Source organism: Pseudonaja textilis, chromosome 2 (assembly GCF_049901715.1).
Source record: "Pseudonaja textilis isolate UNSWEBS1 chromosome 2, rPseTex1.2, whole genome shotgun sequence".
Classification (NCBI taxonomy): domain Eukaryota; kingdom Metazoa; phylum Chordata; class Lepidosauria; order Squamata; family Elapidae; genus Pseudonaja; species Pseudonaja textilis.
The window spans coordinates 41,966,835-41,990,599 of NC_141991.1; the positions used below are offsets into that span (position 1 = coordinate 41,966,835).

The window sequence follows — 23,765 nt, forward strand, 5'->3', positions numbered from 1 at the left end:
TTCTCTAACATGCTCCTCTTTCCAGCAGAGTCAGCAAGTCAGCAATACACATGCATACCCTCCAGTCTTCCTTGCCTCTGACTTAACAACTAAAAAGATGGAGAATATGCAGAGTTTCCTGTTTTTGTCTAAATAGCTGTAAATGTATTGTCTAGGAAGAACCTGTATCTTCTCAAGCTTTGGTACCTTTCAAATACATAACACAAATACAAAGGTTGCACTTTTCCAATCCATTATAGCTCCTCTCTGTACACATATGGGAAGAAATTCACCATCTTCTATGCGGACTTTGTTCTACATGGATATTTGTTATTTTTAAGAACCCCGGAATAAAAAGTTATTAACAAACCCGTGGCTCACAGACTTAAAGAATATTATATTTATTTATTTTGCAGGTTTTGTGTGCCATGCCAGTCTTGGTGATGCACATTAAGTACAAATGAGAAAAGAAGATGTAAGGCTAGACTAGACATTCAGACTCTAGTAACATCCTCATTAGTCAACTGTGATACACTTTATGTGGAATTGCCTTGGTCAACCAGAATCTTCCCTTTAAAAAATGGCACTCATCAAGTTATTAACTGAGGCTGTATCGGCTATGTAATTTCACTATTATAGGGAACATGGCATCATCTTCCCTGGCTGCTATCCAAAGTCAGTTGAAAGTAATAGATTTAATCTTTAAAGCCTCAGAAAAGCATTACATTATCCATGATCCTCAGAATACATACGATTCTTGAATCCATTATTTTGGGGTAAATGTAGGGAGTAAATCAATCTTCCCAAAATGTTTTTTCTCAAACTGAATTAGAAACTACAATAAATGGAGGCATAATTTCCTACTATTTTTTCAGCAGTTTGTAGGTTTGTAAGGCTCATTAGCCTTTTCGAATACTTCACAAGCTTTATTTTCAAAACAATATCAGGGATAGCAAGATGTCTTATTAAAGTATTCCATACAGTAGACAAGACAATTGGGTATACAATAAAATTAAAGAAAGAATACAAATGGTGAACATTTTTAAATAACTGCACAGAAATTTTGTAAGTGCTTTTTTGTTTTATGTTGCAGTAGATTATGACAGAATCCTTCACTAAAAAACAAAACAAAACCAGGACATCTTTGGCTTAGAGCACCTCATGTTATGTAACTATCTACTCACTTGTCAACTGGAATTCAATCAATGTTCTAAAAGGTTTGGCTGGATGTGCCTTAGCTGACATTTGGACTCTGCTTTGGGGTCTTTTCATTTTAGATTAGACCATTGTTTCTGAATCTTGTCAACTTGAAAATGTATGAATTTCAACTTGCAGAACTTTCCAGCCAGGCAGAGATGGCTGGGAAATTCTGGGAGTTGATTATTCTGGGAAGTCCACACAATTTGAAGATTACTCTGGAAAGTCCACACATTTTCAAGTCCATACTGGATTAGAAAGTTGATTTGAATTATAATCTATTACATTATTGCAGTGTGATTTATATTTGGATGCTTGACAACTGACTCATATTTATGATGGTCACAGTGTCCTGGAGTCATGTGATCATCTTTTGAGACCTTCTGACCAGCAAAGTCAGTGAGGACAACTACAGTGATTCACTTAACAAGTGTGGCAAAAAAGTCATAAAATGGGGCAAAACTCATTTAACAAATTTCTCACTTAGCAACATAAAGTTTGAGCTTAATTCAGGAGTGAAATTCAACCATCTCAGCCCATCTCGGGAGAGGTGGTAGGGATGATTGCTATTACTATTATACCAAGCCACGCCTACAGAGCCATTAGGGGGAAATTTTGAATTTCATTCCTGGCTTAATTGTGGTCATAAATTGAGGACTACCTGTATTATAAGTCACTCTGAGAAACCTAATTTTGAATAGCAACAAACTAGCACTGATAATAGGTAACAGTAGGAGGAAGGATGTTTATAACTTTTTAAAATCAAGGACAGACAATGGTAGACCAAATTATAAACATGTCAGAAGAGCTATTTTAAAAAAAGAAAAATATTACTGTATTGTTACTAAGTGCCAGAACATCAGAAAAGGTATAATGGAAAAAAAATTGGCCCAGAAAAATCTTCTGGAAAAATAAAGCCCACCCCACCCCCACCCCAAAAAAAATCATCACTCCCCATCTTTTACTATAATAAATGATGCAATTTCACACTGATCTACAAATCATATTTAAGAAAATCTGTTTTAAGGATTGAAATTCAATTCTGGTATAAATAGCATCCTTTCCCCTGATGAATCCTAATTACTTGAAATACATCTGGAAATTTTCAAAAATGTTCATACTAACTCTACATTAGTAGACCACACACACAACACACGTCAGCATGTATATTTATTCCTAAATGTTAAGACACAAGTCCCAGGGTAAAATTACTCACAGTGTAGAGTTCATTTGTAACCTTCAAGAGTTCTTCATGCATCTGAAGACCAATTTCCTTACTCTGCAACACAAAATGAAAACACAAAGCTGAATATATAGTAAGTTTCCAAGATCTGCTGTAAAGAAAAAAAACTGGATAAACATGTGCTTTCAACATTCCTGAAGCCGCAGATAAAAAAGGATTAGCTTTGATCCTATAAAACAGTGATCGTCAACCAGCCATGTAAATGTCCACGGCTTATAGCAGCAGTGGGCAATTAATTTTCCCAAGGAGTCATATGAGAAACTCGACTTGTTGTAGAGGGATGCCATCCCACCTCCACCAATGCTCCACTGATGGCCTGCACACCACAACATCAATGCCCCAACCCACCAGCAATGCCGCTAATGCTGCCAACACTGCAGGCATGACAGGGAGAGCTGAGGAGCCAGATATGCCCTTTGTGCCAATAAAATACCCAGGACTGTAGTTTAAGTAGGACATTAAAGAAGTAATTAAACTTTAAGGATTCAAATCTTTCCATCAATGATAAATATATCAATGATAAATTGATGCTACCTAGTTTGGTAATACCAACTTCAGAAAACAACAAGAACCCAACAATTTAATTGTACTATTGCGGGATAGTGACACAAGGCAAGTACATCATTTGCTAAATAGATGACTTTTGGTAAATGGAAATTTTTCTGAGTATATCAATTGACAGCAAACAAAAGGATTTACAGCTCCTTTCTCCCCAGTCCTAAAGGAGTAAGAATTCACACAGTGATGTTATAATCCTAACCACATGATAAAATCACATGAATAAGCTCTGTGTGTGTGTGTGTGTGTGTGTGTGTATCACTGCATATTATTGTGTATATCAATAGATATTCCTGATACTGACACACACAAATGCAGCATTTCTGCTTGACCAACCAAAATCCTAACTTTATTCAAGTAGCCAAAAATGTTCTACTTCCACTAAAATATAGATTTATAAAATACTCATTGCCATTGTTTGGATTTAAACTTATTTCATTTATTCATACAACCCATACTTCCTTATGCTGATTCTCATCTAAATGCTCATCTAAATATTTGACAAATATTATCCTTGCATGAGAGATTAATACAGACAGATCTGATTTCTAGACTTGTACTGAGTAAACTGAATGAGTTGCCCAGAGTTATTGACTAGAGTGGCACAAAAATATGTTGGCAAATAAAACAAATATAGCAACAAGACTGGCTAAAATTCATACCCCCTATACATTTTTCCATGCCTTTTTTGACAGATTGAACAGAACAAGCAAAAACATTCATATTTCATTCCACACTGAAAAATGTGTTCTGTTTACATAAATCCATTGATCTGTATTCTGAATTAGAGGTTATTTTATCTTTGCTAGTCCCTTAACTAGCACTAACAAAGATAACATAATCGCCAGTCATGCTATTGGAGGATGAAGGGAATTTATACATGTAGAGAATGAAGCTTGCAATTCCATTATGTATCCCTACCTAAAAGTAAAAAGGAGAACATTTGCATGTGCTCTTAAATTGCAAGCAGATGGAAACAGGCCTCCTCCTGTTATCTCTGTTCAAACACTTAGTTTGCAACTGCTGTTCAGTGGCCAAGGAAATAGACACCGCACAGATATCATACTCAAAATCTCAATATTTATTATGGATGGTGTTTCAACTCTCTCCCTCACATTAAACTGTTTAACAGTTACAAATGTTCTTTCCCCCCTTTTTGTGAAAAAAGTGGGAATACAACATAAAAACAAAACAAAAAAACAAAGAATCCTGTCCTTTCTCTTTCCCACTCACATTGAAATCCTTTGATGTTGATAGCTTTCACATGAAGAAGCCAGAGGAAAAACAGGGAAATCTGGTTTCCACCCTGAAATTCTCAGTGTTTGGCCTAGGTCGAGGTTGGACATGAGGAAGGGAAGGGTCGTGGAGTAAGAAAGGCTCAACCAGTTCTTTTGTTCTTTCCACCAAGCAGTTCAGCTTGTTAATTGTACCATGTTGACTCATATGAAACAGAGATGGGGGGGGGTGAGGGGGGAGTTAAATCATTCAATGTCTAGTCCTTTTTCAAATTTTACACAGGCAACTGCAAATCTTTTCTTGGCTGAAAACAAAATAGAACAAACTTGTATTATAATTCAAGATGCCAACAATGGGATACTGCTTCACAGGTGGAAGCACCATCTTTCCTAAAGATTACCTTTAGAATGATTCAATATCATCTTTTTCTGGGTAATTCATTATAGATTTTTTTTAACAATGGTAAACACCATGCAAGTACTATAAGTTACAGTTTTGTCAGATAAGTGCATCTGTGTGCATGTATGTATACATGCCAAGAGACTCCTTTCTATCAAAAAACACCTGAATCAAAAATCCATTACATAAATAGGGTTTGCTATCAAGTAAGATAAGTGATCTGTCACTACTCCAGAGATAGGATGTTACCAAGTCACTAGTCCAAAACAATGTGAGCATTACAGTCAATGCAATAAGGATGCTCTGGATGAAAACTAACAACATTTGCATGGTCACACATATCTATCAGAATATATGCTATGGAGAAAAAAGGTCCCTCAAGTTACATGAAAAGAACCGATCCCTAGTAAAAATGAATGATTTAATCAAGCCAGTCATATTTTTTTTCATTTATCATCATTCACTGAGTTATTGAAAATGAATACAATGCTCATCACATGTCAGCAAGCAAGCTAGGGAAAGTTAAAATTGGAAGAATACAATATATTTCTCCATAAATATGTTGTGTTTTAGGCTCCACCAGATCTGGAAAAATTCTGTTGTTGACTCTCAGAAGGGTTGCATTTTCCCATTTCAGACTTATCACAATTTTGGGGTCCTTTTAGACTCTCAATTCCTGCTCATAAAGCAGGTGGAAGATGTGAGCAGAGTGTTTTATGCAAGGACATCTGGTGTGCCAGTTGCGGGGTTCCTGTGCTGGGAGGACCTTCAGAAATTCATTCATGCCCTGTTTGCCTCACATTTGGACTACTGCAATGCACTCATGAAGGACCATCCAAAACTTACAGCGAGTCCAGAGCACAGCAGAACAGCAATGAGAGATGCACTGTATTATACACATACAAGCTTGCTGCTTTTTCACTGGTTTCATTGGTTTCAGTGTGCCATGCACCTTTAAAGCCCTTCACGGGGCAGGCTATCAGAAGGACCATTTATCTCCAGTGGTTTCTGCCCATCCAGTTTGGTCCAGTAGACTGGATGTACTCCCATTGATTAAAGAACGTCATCTTTCAGGATGCAGAAATCATGCTTTCTCTGTTGCAATTCCTGCCCTCTGGAATGTATGTGGCTCCCACCCTCAAGTCATTTAAGAAATTATCAAAAATCTAGTTATTCTTCTTGAGTACTCAGAGTTATTGTGACACACACAAACCCCCATCCTTTCCCCCCTTTGTTTTGTTTTATTTGGAGATGATCTGTTTTGATTTGGTTTTGGTATTTCTGCTATTTTGCTGGATTCCATTTTTATCTATTTTGTTTAAGTAAGCCACCCAGAATAATTGAGGACTCGAGCATACTGTAATCTAAATAAACAAATACATAAAATATGAAAACATCGAAGGACACCTTGTTTGACAGTTTCTTTGCAAATAATTTCAGGGCCATTTTATTTTTCTGTAATGTTAGGAAGAGAAAGGCAGTAATTGTGATACAGAAATATTTTCATTGCAAAGAGCCAAGATTTTTCCTAGTTTGTAGCTTCAGTATTTAGTTCTCAAATGTACTCTGCCAAAAACCTTTCCTAAGAAAATTTACTACTACGCTAGGGAGGACTTGAGTTTTATGTAGCAACAAACCACAACCACTACAGGACAAGTGCCCTTTGTCATGATAGTTTTACATGACCATTGCAACAAGGAAATCAGTGTCGCTTCTAAACAATATTAAGAAGTTGAGAGGCAGGTTTATACCTCCCTGAGCCACACCATCAACAGAAAAGAAAATGCTGTTTCAGTATACCAGCTCAGGGTAACTAATGAAAAACCCGAGGCCTGAAAATAAATCATGTATTTCAGGCAAAGGTTTTTATAACAAATGACCCAGCTTTTGAAAGATGAATCTTTCTGACCCATCAGCAACCCAATCCTGAGAGCCAAATCATAATAATAATAATAAAACCCCAGACCTGAATCATAAATCCAAAGTCAGACAGTAGAACTTTCTAACTACTAAGACATGCAGTTCTGGTTTGACCCATGCATTACCCAGGATGTTATTCCAACCAGAACAGTAACATAATGCGATCACTGTACTATTAGAGGCAGGTAACCCTAGCAAAAACAGTGTTACGATATCATAAAACAGATTGTGCTTTATGGCTGCTGAAGGAAAGCAAGCCAGGAAATTCTACCAGTAACAGAATGCTGATTGTGAAGAAGGGGAAAATACTTTTTGTTAGGTAACAAGAGCTGAAGTATTTTTCAGAGTTATGGTCAATTATGTAATTATCCAAGAAATAGCTAAAAAAAAAATCCTATTATTTCTGCTTAATCCACCAGATCTGGCAGAAAGGTCATGCCCTAGGCACAACAATATTTATTCAACAATATCACCCAGAGACATACCTTATCTGTGGCAGTCCCTGCCTCATGGAACAGAATTCTCCTAAAGATCCAGATAGCCCTGATCCTGGTAGCCTTTCACAAGACACTGAAGACCATGCAGAGTCACTAGGAGTCAGGCAGCATATAAATTTTATATAAATGTAATATAAATTTAATTGATGATGATGATGATGATGATGACCTGGCTGTTCCTCGGGAGTTTAAGCAAACTCTGTTGTTGATGTCATTTTATGATTGGAAGTCATCATTTACCTTAGGCTTAATAGGTTATTGTTTTTAATCGTTAGGTTTCTAATACACCATTGAGAGTTAATTACCTGTGTGGGATGAGTGGCCATATAAATTATTTAAGTAAATAAAAATTAAATTATTAATTGAACTACTTTTGGAAACAAACAAAAAATGACTGCTTAAATAACAGAAATAATGGATTATATGAATTAAAACGGATATGGTTCTCAACGCAGTTTCCCATGAGCAACTCAACTACGCTTATCAAATTCCCTGTCCCCACCTTACTTTTTATATTTCCTTTCAGTGTGCATGTGCATGTATGCAAAAAAAAAATTCAAGCTTTCTTAATTCCAAGAACATCTTTGGCTCTATATGATCCCATTTTTGCAAAAGCATATAATCTTCCCTCAAAATTCCAAACATCAGTCCAACATGGTTAGTGACCCTGAAATAAAATATGGATTCTCAAGGTCAGGAACAACTGCCCAAATTAAGATAAAATCATCAACATAATCATCATAGTCATTGTCTATCAACTGCAGGATGATGAAGGCCTCTTCTGCATGTTTCTAATCTATACTGCCTTGAGCTTTCTTTTGCCAATTGGGTCTGCAGTACTTGCTGATGTCATCAATCCATCTTGGTTTAGATCTCTTTTGTGGATGCTTTTATCATGTGGATCTATGATTGCCTTGGTCCACCATTCATCAGCTCTTCTCATTATGTGACCAGCCCATTTCCATTGCAATTCTAATAAAGACCAATATTTCACAGCTGTTTGTCAGAACTAAATGAACCATTTTTCCCTCTGAGTCATCAATATTTTACTTGAATATATCTTTTGAAGACCTTTGCTAGAAATATTTTGTAACAGAAATATTAATGGAAAATTTAGAGTTCATTTTACCTTACTGAAAGTATGAATCCCTACAAAATCACACTTCACTAGATTGAACGCAAACATTTAATCTCTGGAAGTATGGATTGAAAGTTCAATCTACTTACATTCTATAAACCAGAGGTGTCAAACTCACATTGTCATAGCGGCGTAACATGACATACCTGGACATGACATATCTGGCTCATGTCCAGGCATGGGCATGGCCAGCATGTGATGCATCCAGCCCATGGGCTGGGATTTTGACAGCCTTGTTATAAAGCTTTCTTATATGTTACATCTTTCCTCTTTTGTAAAACTATAGGAATCAGGAAATGATTGTTATATATTGTTATATCAATGCGAATGAGAAGAGCTAGGGGCTATCAATTAACCAGCTGCCATGATAAGGACAAGACAAGAATTATCACATATTCCCAGGCCCTTATCACAAGATTTGTAACTTTGGATGACTGGATGCCTTCTCCATATGTAACAGACCAGCAATGGAAGAGACAGGCAGTAACCATTATCCAAAGGCGGACAAAGGCAATTTTATGTCCTTACTTACTCAATATATTCAATTATACTTGATTTATTTTTAAACAAGAGGAAAAGAATCCCCTTAAAGTCTTATTTCATTTTGCTTCTGCCATAGAGCTATTAAAATTAGGCTGGAACTGACATCTCCCAAGTAATTTCAGACTTCTGCCAATTAGCTTTGGTTCACAACAAAGCCTTATGCAATATCATGATTTTGCTGTTAGTATTTGGGTCATTTTGTATTCAGTTTCTAGATCATTTTAGTTTAGTACTAACAATAGTATGAATGATTCTTTTTTCTAGTCTATCATCCATTCATGTCACATCTCAATTAAAATACAGATAGTCACTTACTTAAAATAGCAATAACACTTAGACTTATATACCGCTTCACAGTGCTTTACAGCCCTCTCTAAGCAGTTTTTACAGAATCAGCCTATTGACCCCAACAATCTAGGTCCTCATTTTACTGACCTCAGAAGAATGGACAACTGAGTCAACCTTGAGCCTGGTGAGATCCGAATTGCCAAATTGCAGGCAGCCAGCAGTCAGCAGAAGTACCCTGTAGTACTGCATTCTAACCACTGCACCACCATGGCACCATTCATTTGGTAGTCGTTTGAATGACTTATGACTGATTTTCACACTATGACCATTGCAGCATCCCCATGGTCATGTGATCAAAATTTGGATGTTTGGCAACTGGCTCATATTTCATTGCTAAGTGAGACAATTCTTAATTGAGTTTTGCCGCATTTTATGACCTTTCTTGCCGTAGTTGTTAAGTGAATCCCTGCAGTTCTTAAGTTAGTAACCTAGTTGTTAAATGAATCTGGCTTCCCCATTAACTTTTCTTGTCAGGGGGTCACAAAAGGTGATCGCATGACTCCAAGACATTATTACCCTCATAAATATGAGCATCTAAATGTTGATCACATGAATATGCAAGTCTAAGGGTGAAAAATTGTCACTTTTTTATGCCATTGTAACTTCCAACAGTAACCAAATGAAAGGTTATAATTCAAGGACTACCTGGGCTCCTCCAATTCTCTTTTGCATAAGAGAAGTATATTGAATATGTTCTGATAATTTAAGTGTATGTTCCCTGCTTAAAAAAACCTTTCAGAATTCATTCCCATTTATATTCCCAAGAACAAAGGCAGATGATGGATCTTCCAACCATCGTGAAATTAGAAGCAATTCTTATATGAATCAATTAGGGACATGTTTATATCTTTCACTGTTTATGGTAACTGTTTTTATTTACACAGTGAAAATACCCATTTGCAATGGAAAAATTCAACATATATTACCATTTCTGCCTCACAAGATGTCACAATCTGTTAATAATTCAAAGGAGGAAATTAAAAGGGACATTTTTGAAACCAAATGTTACTCCAATTTACAATCAGGGAAAATTTCAACAGCTGCAAAACAATTAGGACTGTTCCTAATCTTTAAGGAGCCAACCATTTCATAGCATATATTATTAAAACGGATTTGAGTGCAACCTCTGCAAATTGGATAAAAACCTGGAAAAATTATTTCAAGAAATAAGCTTCCATTAACTGAAGCAGGGACAGGGGCCTCATTCAGGCAATCATTTTGAAGCGTCAGGTGACTTCCCTCCCCTACAATTTTCACATGATATACTAATCCTGTTTGTGTGCTGCATTCTTGTTAAACTAGTTCAGATTAATCATCCTGGCTTAAAATACAGTGGACAGATCATTAAAACTACATAATTTCAAATTAAAAAGTTTAATTGTTCCCAGAATGTAGTAATTCATAAAAAATTGTTTCTTTTTACAAAATCAAGACTGTTTTTGTCAGGTATCTACTTTGGAAACTTATGGTTTCAAAGATTACAATCCTGTCCTCACTAACCAGCATTCGGCCTGCTGATATTTTAATGTCAAGCAGTAATGCCATGGTGTCAGATATGTGCTTTCTTATCTTGAATGCTATCCAAATATAACAAAAACAGGTGAACCTTATTTAACATTTAGTGTGCATTTTCAATTATGATGGTGATGAAAAAATAATTTTGCAAAAAATCCTGGCATTTAAAATATTTGCATGTCTGTAAAGCAAAGGAAGGATGAAGAAACATCATAAGCACAACCATGATTTCACTTAGCAACTGCTTCACTTAACAACTGATTAGCTAGTCGCAACTGTTAAAACTAGGACGTGGGTGTCAAACTCGCTGCATCACATTGCTGTCACATGACATTTTGCAGACATTTTTCCCATTCGTGAAGCTGGGGTGGGCATCACCTGTGTGTGACGCATCCGGCCCGGTGGACCGCCAGTTTGACACCCCTGAACTAAGGGTACCTGTAACATGAATAAGAAAGCAAAGACTTGGAGTAATGCAAACTTGATTAAGGGAAAGAAAGGCTAGATTTGTCAGTATAAGTTACTGTTTATACCTGGGTAAATTTCTCCACTAAGAGCTTATTCCAACAATAACAACCAAGCCTTCAGCTGTGGCTTTAACTCATTATATGCAGAGACATGTGAACTCTACTGATATCTCAAGAGAGATATTGTGAACATAATCTCAGATGCAGATGCAAAAGTGAATAATGTGGCTTTAGCCTGATTAAAAGCAGGTGTTATATACAGCAAGCTGCAGATGGAGTCAGGCCTAATATTACTTGCTTTTCAGTGTAGTTAGTGGAGGAAATATTGTTAATACAGATCTAATCAACAAATCAGAAAACCTGCAATTTCAAACTACTTTCCCAAGAATTACTATTGAAATGGTATCCAGAATTATGCCATTACATTTAATCAAATAAATGTGCCAGTAAATAAATGCACTTATATACCCATGCATTTTAAATATAGCTTTAGATGGTTAACAAAAATAGAGATGAAAACACAGCATGTACTTTTAAGAGCTTTAAAACCGTTTTAAAATGTCTGAGACATCCCACAGCTACTTAGACACCGTAAAATAAGATATCCCTTCCAAGTTCCACTAACATTTCAATCCCATTGCCCATTCAATCCCATTGCTCATGGACTTTTAAGACCTATGAGATTTGGAGCCATCTAATTTCAAATGGGAGGTTGTTCCATAAGGTGGGCACCATGAATGAGAAAGTACACATCCTGGGTACCATTAAATGACATTGTTTCACAGAAATCAAATTGGATGAAAAGGCAGCAACCATCAGAGACAGACGGTCTCACAAGTAACCTCTTCCTATTCCATGCAGGGCTTTAAAGGTGACAGCTAACATACTGAGGTACAACTGGAAGCTTATGGGGAAGTAATGCAGCACTTTGGTGCAGTGGGATTATGGAGGAGTGCTGTGGTGTACTCAAAATGGTATACCCTAGCTGCAGCTTCTGAATGCTTCTCAAGGGCGCCCCCAAGAAGCCTGTGTTGCAATAGCCCAATTGGGAAGTGACTAAAGCATGAGTGATCCTGAATAATGCTACCTAATCCAGGAACAGGTGATGCAGTTCAAACTGAAGACACTTCTTGGATGAGAAATGAAGCATTTTCAAAGAAAAACCAAGAAAGTTAAGTGCTTTTTGGAAAAGCACTTTTGGGACAACCCTGTCTGGGGAAATGCTGCCTCATCCAGAGTTAACAATGCAAAAGGTCCAGATCCAAAAGTCTCCAAAACCCACAGTACTCAAGTCTTATAGGGGTAGAGCTGGATTCTGTTATTCTCTATCTTAGAACCTCAGTGCTTTCAGATTCTGAGAAAGAACCTTGACAGCATTGCTTGGAAAACTTGGAGAGAGGTATGCAACTAAATATCATCAATATATTGATGATACTTGACCTGTACTGATGATTTCACCCAATGTTAAAAATAGGAATGGGGAGAGACTCAAGTTTTTGAGGCATCATTGAGGCACCCTGTAAAACACACCCCCTTTTACCAACAACAACTGAAACCAGCCTCAGAAGAAGGAAGAGAATCTTCATAAAACTCTGCTCCTCACTCCAATCTTGCTATATTAATCAGGGATACCATGATTGATCAATTGCCAGAAGTTAAAGGAATTCCAAGATGGAGCTACCATCTCCATCACAAGCCTCCAGAGCTCATCTACAAGGAAGATCAATGCCATCTCAGGAGTATAATTGGATCTGAATAATGTTTCATAATCCATTTCCTCAAGAGCCCTTTTTAAATCCTCTAGGGCAGCTAGATCCACTGATTGCATTTTAACAGCGGACAAACCACTGCTTCCCTTAAAGGAGTCACAACTGTTTCTTCCCACAAGAAAATATTTCCCAGCAAGGAAATCCCCAGACAGGGGAGACCTGGATCTAAAACATGGTCTTTAGCAATAGCAATAGCACTTAGACTTATATACTGCTTCACAGTGCTTTACAGCCCTCTCTAAGCAGTTTATGGAGTCAGCCCCCAACAATTTGGGTCCTCATTTTATCCACCTTGGAAGGATGGAAGGCTGAGTCAACCTTGAGCCTGGTGAGATTTGAACTGCCAAATTGCAGGCATCTGGCAGTCTGCAGAAGTAGCCTGCAGTACTGTACTCTAACCACTGCGCCACCACAAACTCTGTCCAGATCATTGGGCACAACAGCTTCTCATTCAGTTCCATAATTCCAAGCAAATCCAAATGTCTTTTTCCAACAGATACCTAGAAAAGTCCCCGCAAAGAACTTGCAGTGGGTCTCCATGGTCTCTACTTACACAGGAATCACCTGCAATACACTCCCAACAATAAGAGCAGAGAAATAAGGACCCTAAGATAAACTTATTGAATAAATCCTTCCTCCATGAAATGGGATGAGGAGGAGCTACAGAGAATTCCAAGGCTAAGTGGCTATAATCAAACTCAAAATTTCTGTTACTAAGCATGACGGTTTTTAAGTGAATCACTGTTCAGCCCCATTTTACCATCTTTCTTGCCACAGTTGTTAAGGGAATCACTGAAGCTGACTTTGCTAATCAGAAGTCACAGACCCCAGGACACTGCAGCCATCATAAATACATGCCAGTTGGCAAGCCTTTAAATTCTGGTCTTGTGACCATAGGGATGCTGCAACAATCGTAAGTGTGAAACAGTCATAAATCACTTTTTTCAGTGCCATTGTAACTTCAAACAGTCACTAAACGAATGGTTGAAAGTTGAAGACTACCTGTAATTATGTTGTCCCAATCACATTCCTACTGCTTTAGGACAGAAACCTAGCATGTGAAACCTCCCACCCCCACCCCCCAATGTATATCAAATAATTGATATTTTGATTCAGGTCTGTGGAGGACATAAACTCCTAAGCTGCCTCTAATTCCCATTCCAGAGGAAGTGAGTTAAAGTCCCCCAAATTGTTAGGCATACATTCAGCCACAACACCGAGCAGCTTATGTAGGAAAGAACCCAGGCTGCTTCAGTTTCATTTCTCTAGATCAACCTAATAAAAGTCAGCTATTTAATATAACATTGCATTATGTTCCTCTCAGGATTGCCATGAGCTTGTCTGCCTCCTAACAAAGCTACGTAAATGGAATGGGTATTAGCCAGCCTAACACATGACATTTTGCACAATGTATACCCATCCAGAACAGGATCTCTTGCATTCACCCTCATAACTTTTGGGTTTAACTTGCCCAGATAAATGCAGGCAACTCTGATGCTCTGGCAAAAGTAACTGATATTATTACAATTTGTTGTTGTTTTAAACATTCAGTCATGTCCGACTCTTGGCAACCTTGCAGCCAAGTGCTCTCCAGGCTATTCTGTCAAGGACAGCTTCTTTCAGTTGCTGGATATTCATCTTAGTATCAGTTTTGAAGTTATCAAACCAGAGTGTTCTCTACTTGCCCCTTCTTCTTATTCCACAAACCATTCCTAGCATCACTGATTTCTCCAATGAATTTACACGCACGACAGGGCCAAAGTAAATCAGACATGGTCTTTTGATTTTGACTTCTAATGATGTGTCTGGGTTTTATACGATTCAGCACCTGTCTATTAGTTGCTCTTTCTATCCATGGTAAATCTACAATTACAATAGAATATAGATTATTACAAAACGGAGAAGGAGAAATCAGTAAGTGATAGCTTATTATAATGTTATTTTTCCCCATGTTTTTTTTTCCAATGATAAAATGAATATGTCAACACCAGCAAATCCTTGCCTACCTGCAAACAGGCAAATGCTAGGGAAATGTTATACATTTTAGAAGTCTGGAATAGAAACAGAAGTCCTTTAATAGAACAAGACAAGTCTAGGCAGATTTCCTTATTAGTAGGCAAAGAGTGGACAATTCAGCCTTCTTTCTTCTCTCCCCAGCATCATTTTGTTCAATTCTCATTTAGTCCTTCTATTCTCACCCATAACCTTCAGAGAAAAGGTCCCATCAGCATTCATTCTTATTCTTCCATATATATGATATGCAAACACAAAATTGAATTGGTTTTAGGCATGATCCTTCTTTTGCCAGAGAAGATATAGTAAACAACACGTTTACCTTTTTAAACAGCCGAATAACATCCTCGCTAATCTGGGAAAGTCTGACAATGACATTATTCATGAAGATATCGTTCAGGGTGGCATGGTCTCTGCTCTCTCTTCGGGTCTGTGTCAACACTAGATACCAGCAGTTCACAGGAGAAAGGAGGTGTTGATCCTTCCTATAAGCAAAGAGGAAGGAAAAGTGAAAAAATATTTTTAAAAAACTCAGTCCACACATGAGAGCATTTTCTTTGATGTCAAAAGTCAGGATGTTTGGTGAATATATTTTGCTTTCGCAAAGGTTGCCAAAAAAACCAAAAGAGCCTTAATTCACCCTTTGTGTGAATGATGCTTTTTTCTGGATGGCTGCCTCAGCCTATTACAGAGCATTAGCCAATATGATGTTACAATTCATAATTGAAAAAGGAAGTACAGAATAATAATATCAAGTTGGTATTTAGGACTGGACTATAATTGTGCTCTTTCACAGTAGCAATCCAATCTTTATAGACACTTATTTGAAAGCAACTCCAATATTTTTTTTCCAAGCATAATTCACTTCCTATATGCATAGAGAGTTCTAATGACTGAGGAATTCATATTATTGTAGTCTAGGTGGTCCTTGACTTGCAACCACAACTGACCTCAGAATTTTGGTCGTAGGTCATTGCTATCATTAAGAGGGTAACCAGGAGGCTTGATTCAATTTTACAACCATTTTTAAAATGGTTGTTAAGCAAATGCCATGGTTGTTAAGCAAATGATATTTGGCAAAAAAAAAACCACAAATCACAGTCATGTAATCACATCACGAGACGCTACAACCAGTGATACGTGCAAGCTAGTTGCCAAGTGCCTGAAATGTATCATGTGACCACAGGAGTGGGCGTGGCTGTCATAACTTCATAGATGGGTCATGAGTAACTTTTTTTAAAGTCCATTGTAACTTCTAACAATCATCAAGCGACCAGTCATTAAATGAAGACTACCTCTAATTAGAAGGGTCAGAAAAAAAAATCTGCTACAAGGTTGAATTATGTAACATATACATTTCAAAAACCTCATTTCAGACATTCCTTTATGTGGAAAAGGAATATGCCACATCATAAATCTCTATATTTCATCCCATAGTACAATATGATAATAGTAATGTTTTCAAAATGTAAGACAACTAATTTACCATTACACAACCTGAAGAATAATGAGTTTTTTCTTGCTTTTACGTATGTACCCCAGTAGCAATGCATAGGACTTTCTAATTTTATCAACAAAATTCCTTGTTTCACATTGAGAAACAATGACTGCTACAAATCCTTGAAAATTAATAGCAAGGCATTATTATTTAATGAGGGAAGGAGAATAAGTCACAAACAGCACTCTTATACTTTTTCCCCCTAAATATTGAGGAAGACACTTTGAAACTTGCTACAAATCTCTCTCCATTAACATTGCAAAATACCCTTCAAAATTTGAATACTGAAATCCAAATGTGATACTATGTTCTAAAGTACTGAGGATAGTTGATGTTTTATGGAATTGCTTACAGATAAGGGATGGGTTATGGAACGAAGAGACATTTGTTTGTGTCCTCAGAGGGGGGTCACAAAGAAAACCAAACTTGTTTTTACTTGAGGGTGAAGATTTGTTCTCCGAGCTTATGGGTTGGTTTTCGAACATTTCATTACCAGGCTAGGTAACTTCTTCAGGAGAGTTTAGGGAAAGTCAATGACAATGTTCTTTGTTCATAAGGGCTTCAGGCTGCTGTGGGATTCAGCCGGTTTGGGCTGGTTCTGGCAAATTGGATGTTAAATTTACATCTGGTTGGCCGAACTGGTAGTTGAACAGACTAGCTGGCCTCACCCACTCCACCCTCCCAGGAGTCTCCACGTGGCCTATTTCGGATGCAGGTAACTGCAGAATCCATGTGGAGACTCTGGGAAGGCAAAAAATGGCCCTCCCAGAAGTCCGGAAATGGGCCTGTTTCCGGCTTCTAGAGGGCTTCCAGTTTTTGCCCTCCCAGAGGCCCAAGTGAAGCCTCCAGACTCTGAGGAAGGCAAAAAAACGTCCATCCCAGAAGTTCTGGAAGTCCAGAAATGGGCCTGTTTCCAGTTTCCAGAGTGCCTCCGGAACCCGGGGGAGGCCGTTTTTGCCCTCCCAGAGGCCTGGGGGAAACCTCCAGACTCTGGGGAAGGCAAAAAACAGCTCTCCCAGAAATTTTAGTAGGCCATGCCCACCGTGGCCATATCCACCCAGCAACCTGGCAGAGAACCGGTTGCTGGGATTTTTGAATCTCATCCCTGGCTTCAGGTATAGGTGTGTCAAATGAGGGTCTTGTGATGGATCAGATGTGGGTGTGTCAAGTGACAGTGTTGTAATGGGTCTTGTGATGGCTCAGGTGAGAGTCATCTGTGAGAGCGACAGATCTTGTGATAGGGAGGTTACATCAGGTGAGGGTCATTGGGAGGTGAACTGCTGGTGTGAGGTCTTGCATAGGTTCACTGAGGGTTGCTACTGTCTCTGGTTGGTTGTGCGCTTGATTTGGATTCTGAGGGGTTCATAGGCTGGTTGTAAGTCAATGTGTCTACTGATGGAATTGCTTGTGGAGCGTGAGGCGTTGATGAACTCATGAGTGTGGTGAGTAGTAGCATGGCCAATGGTTTTTGTGTTGTTCCAATTAAACTGGTCATAAATCACTTTGAACATAAATCACTGCCACTGCCATGCTGTTTGGTGGCAGTGTGGGTAGAAATTAAGGATTTAGGATCATGGCATTTGACTATCAGCCGGTGTTTGTGGATCCTGGTTTTCAATTGATGTGATGTTTGTCCCATGTACCATATTTCTCACAAAATAAGGCCGGGCCTTATTTATTTTTTTGACCAATGAAAAAATGGCCAGGCCGTCTTTTCGGGATGACTTAATTTCCTCCCCCACCTAGAGTGGCCCATACGCACATATCTCACCGCGAGGCCTCTTCTATCGGCCGACGAAAGCTCCCTGAAGACAGAGTCCCCAGCTGCTTCAGGGCGTGGCATGGCTGCCCATGTCCACTCACCTTTAGGCAGTCTCTTTTGGGCGATGGAAGCTCCCCAAGTGCAGTCATCAGCTACTTTGATTGGCCGGTAGAAGCGGCCTCAGGGTGAGCGCACACACACACACTCCCCTCACCGCGAGGCCACTTCTATCGGCAGATGAAAGCTCCTTTGAAGGCAGAGTCACCAGCCGCTTCAGGGCGAGGCGTGGCTGCCCATGTCCCCTCATCTTTAGGCAGTCTCTTTTGGGCAATGGAAGCTCCCCAAGTGCAGTCACTAACCACTTCAATCGGCTGGTAGAAGCGGCCTCGGGGCGAGGGCGCACACGCACCCTCACCGCGAGGCTGCTTCTATCGGCAGACGAAATCTCCCTTGAAGGCAGAGTCCCCAGCCGCTTCAGGACAGGGCGTGGCTACCCGTGTCCCCTCACCTTTAGGCAGTCTCTTTTGGGTGATGGAAGCTCCCCAAGTGCAGTTACCAGGCACTTGGATTGGCCGGTAGAAGCGGCCTCGCGGCGAGGGGAGTGTGTGTGTGCACTTGCCCCGAGGCCCCTTCTACTGGCTGATCGAAGTGGCTGGTGACTGCACTTGGAGAGCTTCCATCGCCCAAAAGAGACTGCCTAAAGGCAAGGGGACACGGGTAGCCATGCCATGCCCTGAAGTGGCTGTCTGCCGATAGAAGCGGCCTCGTGGTGAGGGGAGTGTGTGTGTGCGCTTGCCCCGAGGCCGCTTCTACTGGCTGATTGAAGTGGCTATCGGGGTATTCTAGCCTAGGCTACCTACAGGGCACTCCTAAAGGCAAGTTTTCTCCCCATCCCTCCCGCCCTTCCCCATTTCTCTTCACCTCTTGTAGTTCTAACGAAGGATGTGAGAAATGGCAGGGGGACGCATAGTTTAAATAGGCCTAAATTTTGGGGGCTGGGCTTAATTTCACCTCATGCCTAGAAATCATGCTGGGCCTTTCTATTGGTGGAGGCCATATTGTTGGAGAAACACGGTAGAATTGGTCACATGGTTACAGTTGATTTTGTAGATTACATTGTTTTTTTCATCCTTCTGTATCTTGTCTTTGGTTCTGGATATCAGTCCCTATTGTTTATACTTGTTGTGAAAGAAAACTGGAAGCTAGTTCTTCATATACTTTTTATTTATTTCACCCTTTCCTTTTTTCCTTTTTCTTTCTTTGTACTTTTTACTCTCATTTTACTTTATTTTATCTTTCCAAGTTCAGTTATTAGTTTTTATTACTATAATTAAAATCATATGTAATATCTTTAGGTTCACTCTTATACTTGGCATCTTTTACCATAAATCTTTTATGTTTTTTTCCTGCCAAAAGCATCCATGCAATAACTGGCTATGTAATTGTCACTGGTATCACAGCCTGGGGAGAGAATGTTTTCAAGTAATCAATATAGTTAGTATAACTCCCTGAAATCAGTCAACCAACCTGTGAGGAGGAGGAGGAGGAGCCCTCAGTTAAACTGTAAATTTATACAGGCATTTGTCTGCAACATGCATATAACTAGGCCTCAACTTATGATCACAACTGAGCCCAAAATTTTTGTTGTTAAGTGAATGGTCATTAAATGAGCTACAACAATTCATTTAGTGATCATGCAAAGTTAAAGCTGCACTGAAAAAAGTGACTTATGACTGTTTTTCACTGGCAACCATTACAGCATCCCCATCATCACATGATCAAAATTCAGACACTTGGCCAATGACTTATATTTATGACAGTTGCAGTGTCACCTTTTGTGACTCTCTGATAAGCAAAGTCAATGGGGAAGCCAGATTCACTTAACAACCAGGTTACTAACTTAACTGTAGTGATTCACTTAACAGTTGTGATAAAAAAAATGCCATGAAATGGGGCAAAACTCAATAAATGTCTCACTTAACATAAACATTGGTCTCAACTGGGGTCGTAAGTCAAAGATTACCAGTATATATTTATGCTGTACTTTTTCTGAAATCATAGTTTTTATGCTGCTTTCTAGAACTTGACCTCTGGTACTCAGACCACATTTCTTTACCATACTTATTATTTCTTACAGAGATAGAATTTGGCTCTTCTGGGAAGCCTCTTGACATATTTGTAGCCAGCATCCCAAACCTATTTCAAGCTGGATCCAGCTGCTACCCATAAGCATTCACAGTTTCTGCATATGTAATATTTGGGTCACTGATGCTTGGAGGCCTCTCAAAATGCTAATTCCTTGCAATGGTTTGTATCATGGGTAATGAGTTGCTGACTCTCTCAAGAGTGAGTTGTTCATTTATTTGCTGAATAAACTGAAAGGATACAACCCCCTTTTTGAGGTGTTCGGGATACTTAAGCTAGCATAACCAGAAACTCACACTCTTTACCATCTTTTCCATAGTTTCTTCTGAAAGTTCTGAAAGTTCTCATCTTTGTTGTTTTGGTCATATCAGTTCAAGGACAGGTCTTTTATTTTTTTTTTTACAAAGACAGTTTTGCAGACATTTTGTTCAGTAGAGAAGCCCTTAATAATCAGTTTTGTTTTCTGTAGTGTATATGCTGCTCAGTCCAATAAGTCCCAAACAATTTAACAAGAGGAAAAATACAATATTAAAAAGTTACTGTTAATAATTCAAATCAATGTTGGAATTATAAAGCCTGGCTGGATGCTTGATCTGCCTTGAAACCTGTGGTCTACAAATCTACAGGCCAAAGGTCTGTGGAAATTCTCGGTCATCCAGATCATAATTGTCTCAAAGGTGCTTTTTCAAAACTGGATTGTTTTTTCCGTGAGGAAAAAGAAGAAAATGCTTCGCTTCTCATCCAAGAAGCTCCATCAGTTCTGGCAGGATGGTTGGGGCTACATGGAGCTTCTTGAATGGAAGCAAAACATCCTTTTTCTCAAGGAAAAAATACTCCTGTTGCCTTTTGTAAAAGCACCTTTGAAACTACAAGCTAAAGATGGCCTGTGCCCACTAAATTCTAGGAAAACACCTTGTTGGGTTCCCCTTATTTCCAAGTAAGATAAACAAACAGATTTTGCTTTATTTTAGGAGTACCAAGTATCCTCAAATAATATTTGTTGTGTTGATCCAATTAGCATACCTCATTTTTGCTGAACGACAGCACATACATTTTGTTCATAGTGTCCCATTGCAAAGATATCTGAACTTCTGGTTTCAGAGAACAGAGATCTATTTGCATACATATGAACAAGAACACTGTGTAATACCAGATATTTACCCACATAGTATGTCAATGAGATATAGCAAAATATATTAGGAATTGCCATAGTTATTTAAATAATATTCCCAAATCTTGACCAACTTACTTTAAAATGGGCCATTTTAAGGTTTCGGCAATCCAGCTATTTTGAGTGTTCAATCAGCTGAGGGACCCTGAAAGAACATCTGAGAATAACTGAGCTATTGAAAAGGTTTTGCGGTGAAAATAAATTAACTCAGAGACCAGATTTTCAGAAGCTAGCTTTATTTATCCCAGTAGGCCAGATCTGTGCTATAACAAAAAAAAAAGACATCAACTAGATAGAAGTTAGGAGATAATAAAAAACATTAACTCTTTGTTACTATCTACTGGCTGTCCAGATGATTTCAACCCAGATCTGAGAGTCATAATATACAGACAAGTAAGTAGGTCAGGATTGGCCTTCAAAATTTATTCAAGGTGACCAATGTTGGAGTAAATCTGGTGAATTCAAACTTAATCACCAGGAAAAGAAAAGATACAAATGATCAGGGTGCTGAGGAATATTATTAATGTGTAAAGCAAATAAATGATTCAGCTTTGTTAAGCTCATATTCTGTTTTCCCTTTGAAACCATTATGTTTAATAATATACTACTTCTGTTTAAAATGATGAACCACTTTAGAAGCTTTAGCAGCAGCACAATTTCTCCCATTCGCTTTACTCTTGAAACAGCCTCTGAAAACAGGGAAGGTCTCATTAATTCACTACTACATCAGGGTTTTATCATAGAGAAGACACTCTTAGATAGCAAAATGAAGGAACAACTCTACCTTTGACCTCAGTAGCATGATATAAAAATCAAAATATTTTAGAAAACAAATTTTATGTTCAATAAACCAGGGAAGTTTAGCCCTAATCTGCTTAAACCACAAGATGTTCAATAGTCAAAGCAAGTATGAATGAATTCCTCTTGAGGCCATGCTGTATAGTATCAAGGTTACAGAAAAATACAACAAAATGAATTTTAAATTAAAGCAGTAAGCTAAAGGCTTCTTGAAAGTCGTTGATATATTTGATACATAAGAATATAGTGCTGATTATAGGCAGAGCGCATTCCTGTGGATTGTGCATAAGAGTGTCCATTGCGATTAGTTGGTTTGCTGTAATAGTTTCAAAGCTTCCTTAATTGAAATGCTAAGCAACTGTCAGCTATCCTTATGCATAACATTAAACTACATGAAGCTGATATTTGGTTTCCTCACTGGGAGATGGCAAACTAATACTTATCTATGTCTATTTCAGCGGGCTAAGAAGTAGGTAAAGTCTATGATACAGGATGTACATGTGTTTAATATTTTCTAGATTACTCTCTTCACCAGGTTGATTCTGAGTCTTGGGAACATGACTCTAGAGTATGGGTGTCAAACTTGATCGCGTCACATGATGTACCATGATGTTGCTTGCCTTTGCGGAGCCGGGTTGCTTTGTGGGTTGGGTATAGCCTGGGTGTGATGCATCTGGCCTGTGGGCTGCCAGTTTGACACCCCTGCTCTAGAGGACACTAGACTGGGTTAAAATACTCTAGATAAGTCATCATTCCCATCTATTAGCTGTAGTAAGAAAGTACAAAGCAGAGAGGGGCACAGCAGCATTTGGGAAGTTTTACATTATTACTACTTACTACTCCTACTATTTTCATCAAACATATCTATTTCTTTTAAAATAGTCACAATCTTCAAGTGACCACTTCATTTTAAATATATTTTAAACTAACCTGGACATATTTTAGAACCAGGTAACAGAACAGTAATTGTTGGAATAAGCATAATAAACTTATTTTCAGCAGCAGTACAGAAGCTTCAATTAACCAGACTTCCTTTTAGCTCTCCACTTTCAGTGTCACAAGGGAGGGAAGCACTCAGGCCTGCATACAAAGCCTAGATCATTAGCACAGCAGAGATGGATGGAGGAAGAAACAGCCAATAGCAAGAGTATCCACATGAAGTGTTTTGCTCTGTCATTGCCTTTTCCTTTCTCTTCAATAACAATATATTTGAGATAATATGATCTCAAGCAAAATGATGAAACAGATTTCTCATGTTCAAACACTTAGCCCCTTTAAGGACTATATACAGAAAAAACAGCAGCACTGTGTCTTCTGTTATGCTTTTAAAATACTGATTGATTCTCTTGTCCTTTCTTCCTTAAAGTGACAGATCTTTGTCCATCGCCTTAGAACTATTGCTGTTTTGAAGATTAGGATAACTTCCTTTCCCAAGCAATGAAGAAGATGATTAGAGAAATATATCAATACACAAATTGAATTGGTTAAACCAGCTTCAGAACAGGCCTGTGATTTAAACAGCGCCAATAATTAACAATCAGGAAGAAGGAATAAAAACACTATTGAGCA

At 38.5% G+C, this 23,765-nt stretch overlaps 1 protein-coding gene across 2 annotated transcripts in view; it reads right to left on the bottom strand.

Annotated features, from left to right (window-relative positions):
• The window catches only part of SRGAP3 (SLIT-ROBO Rho GTPase activating protein 3), a 205,899-nt gene that overhangs the window by 68,458 nt on the left and 113,676 nt on the right, over positions 1–23,765 (bottom strand). For both annotated transcript variants that reach the window (XM_026722710.2, XM_026722715.2), the window contains exons 3-4: positions 15,145–15,307; positions 2,393–2,455 (exon numbers count right to left, since the gene is read on the bottom strand). In XM_026722710.2, the coding sequence (XP_026578495.2) occupies positions 2,393–2,455; positions 15,145–15,307 (226 nt within the window). The remainder of the gene's footprint in view (positions 1–2,392; positions 2,456–15,144; positions 15,308–23,765) is intronic.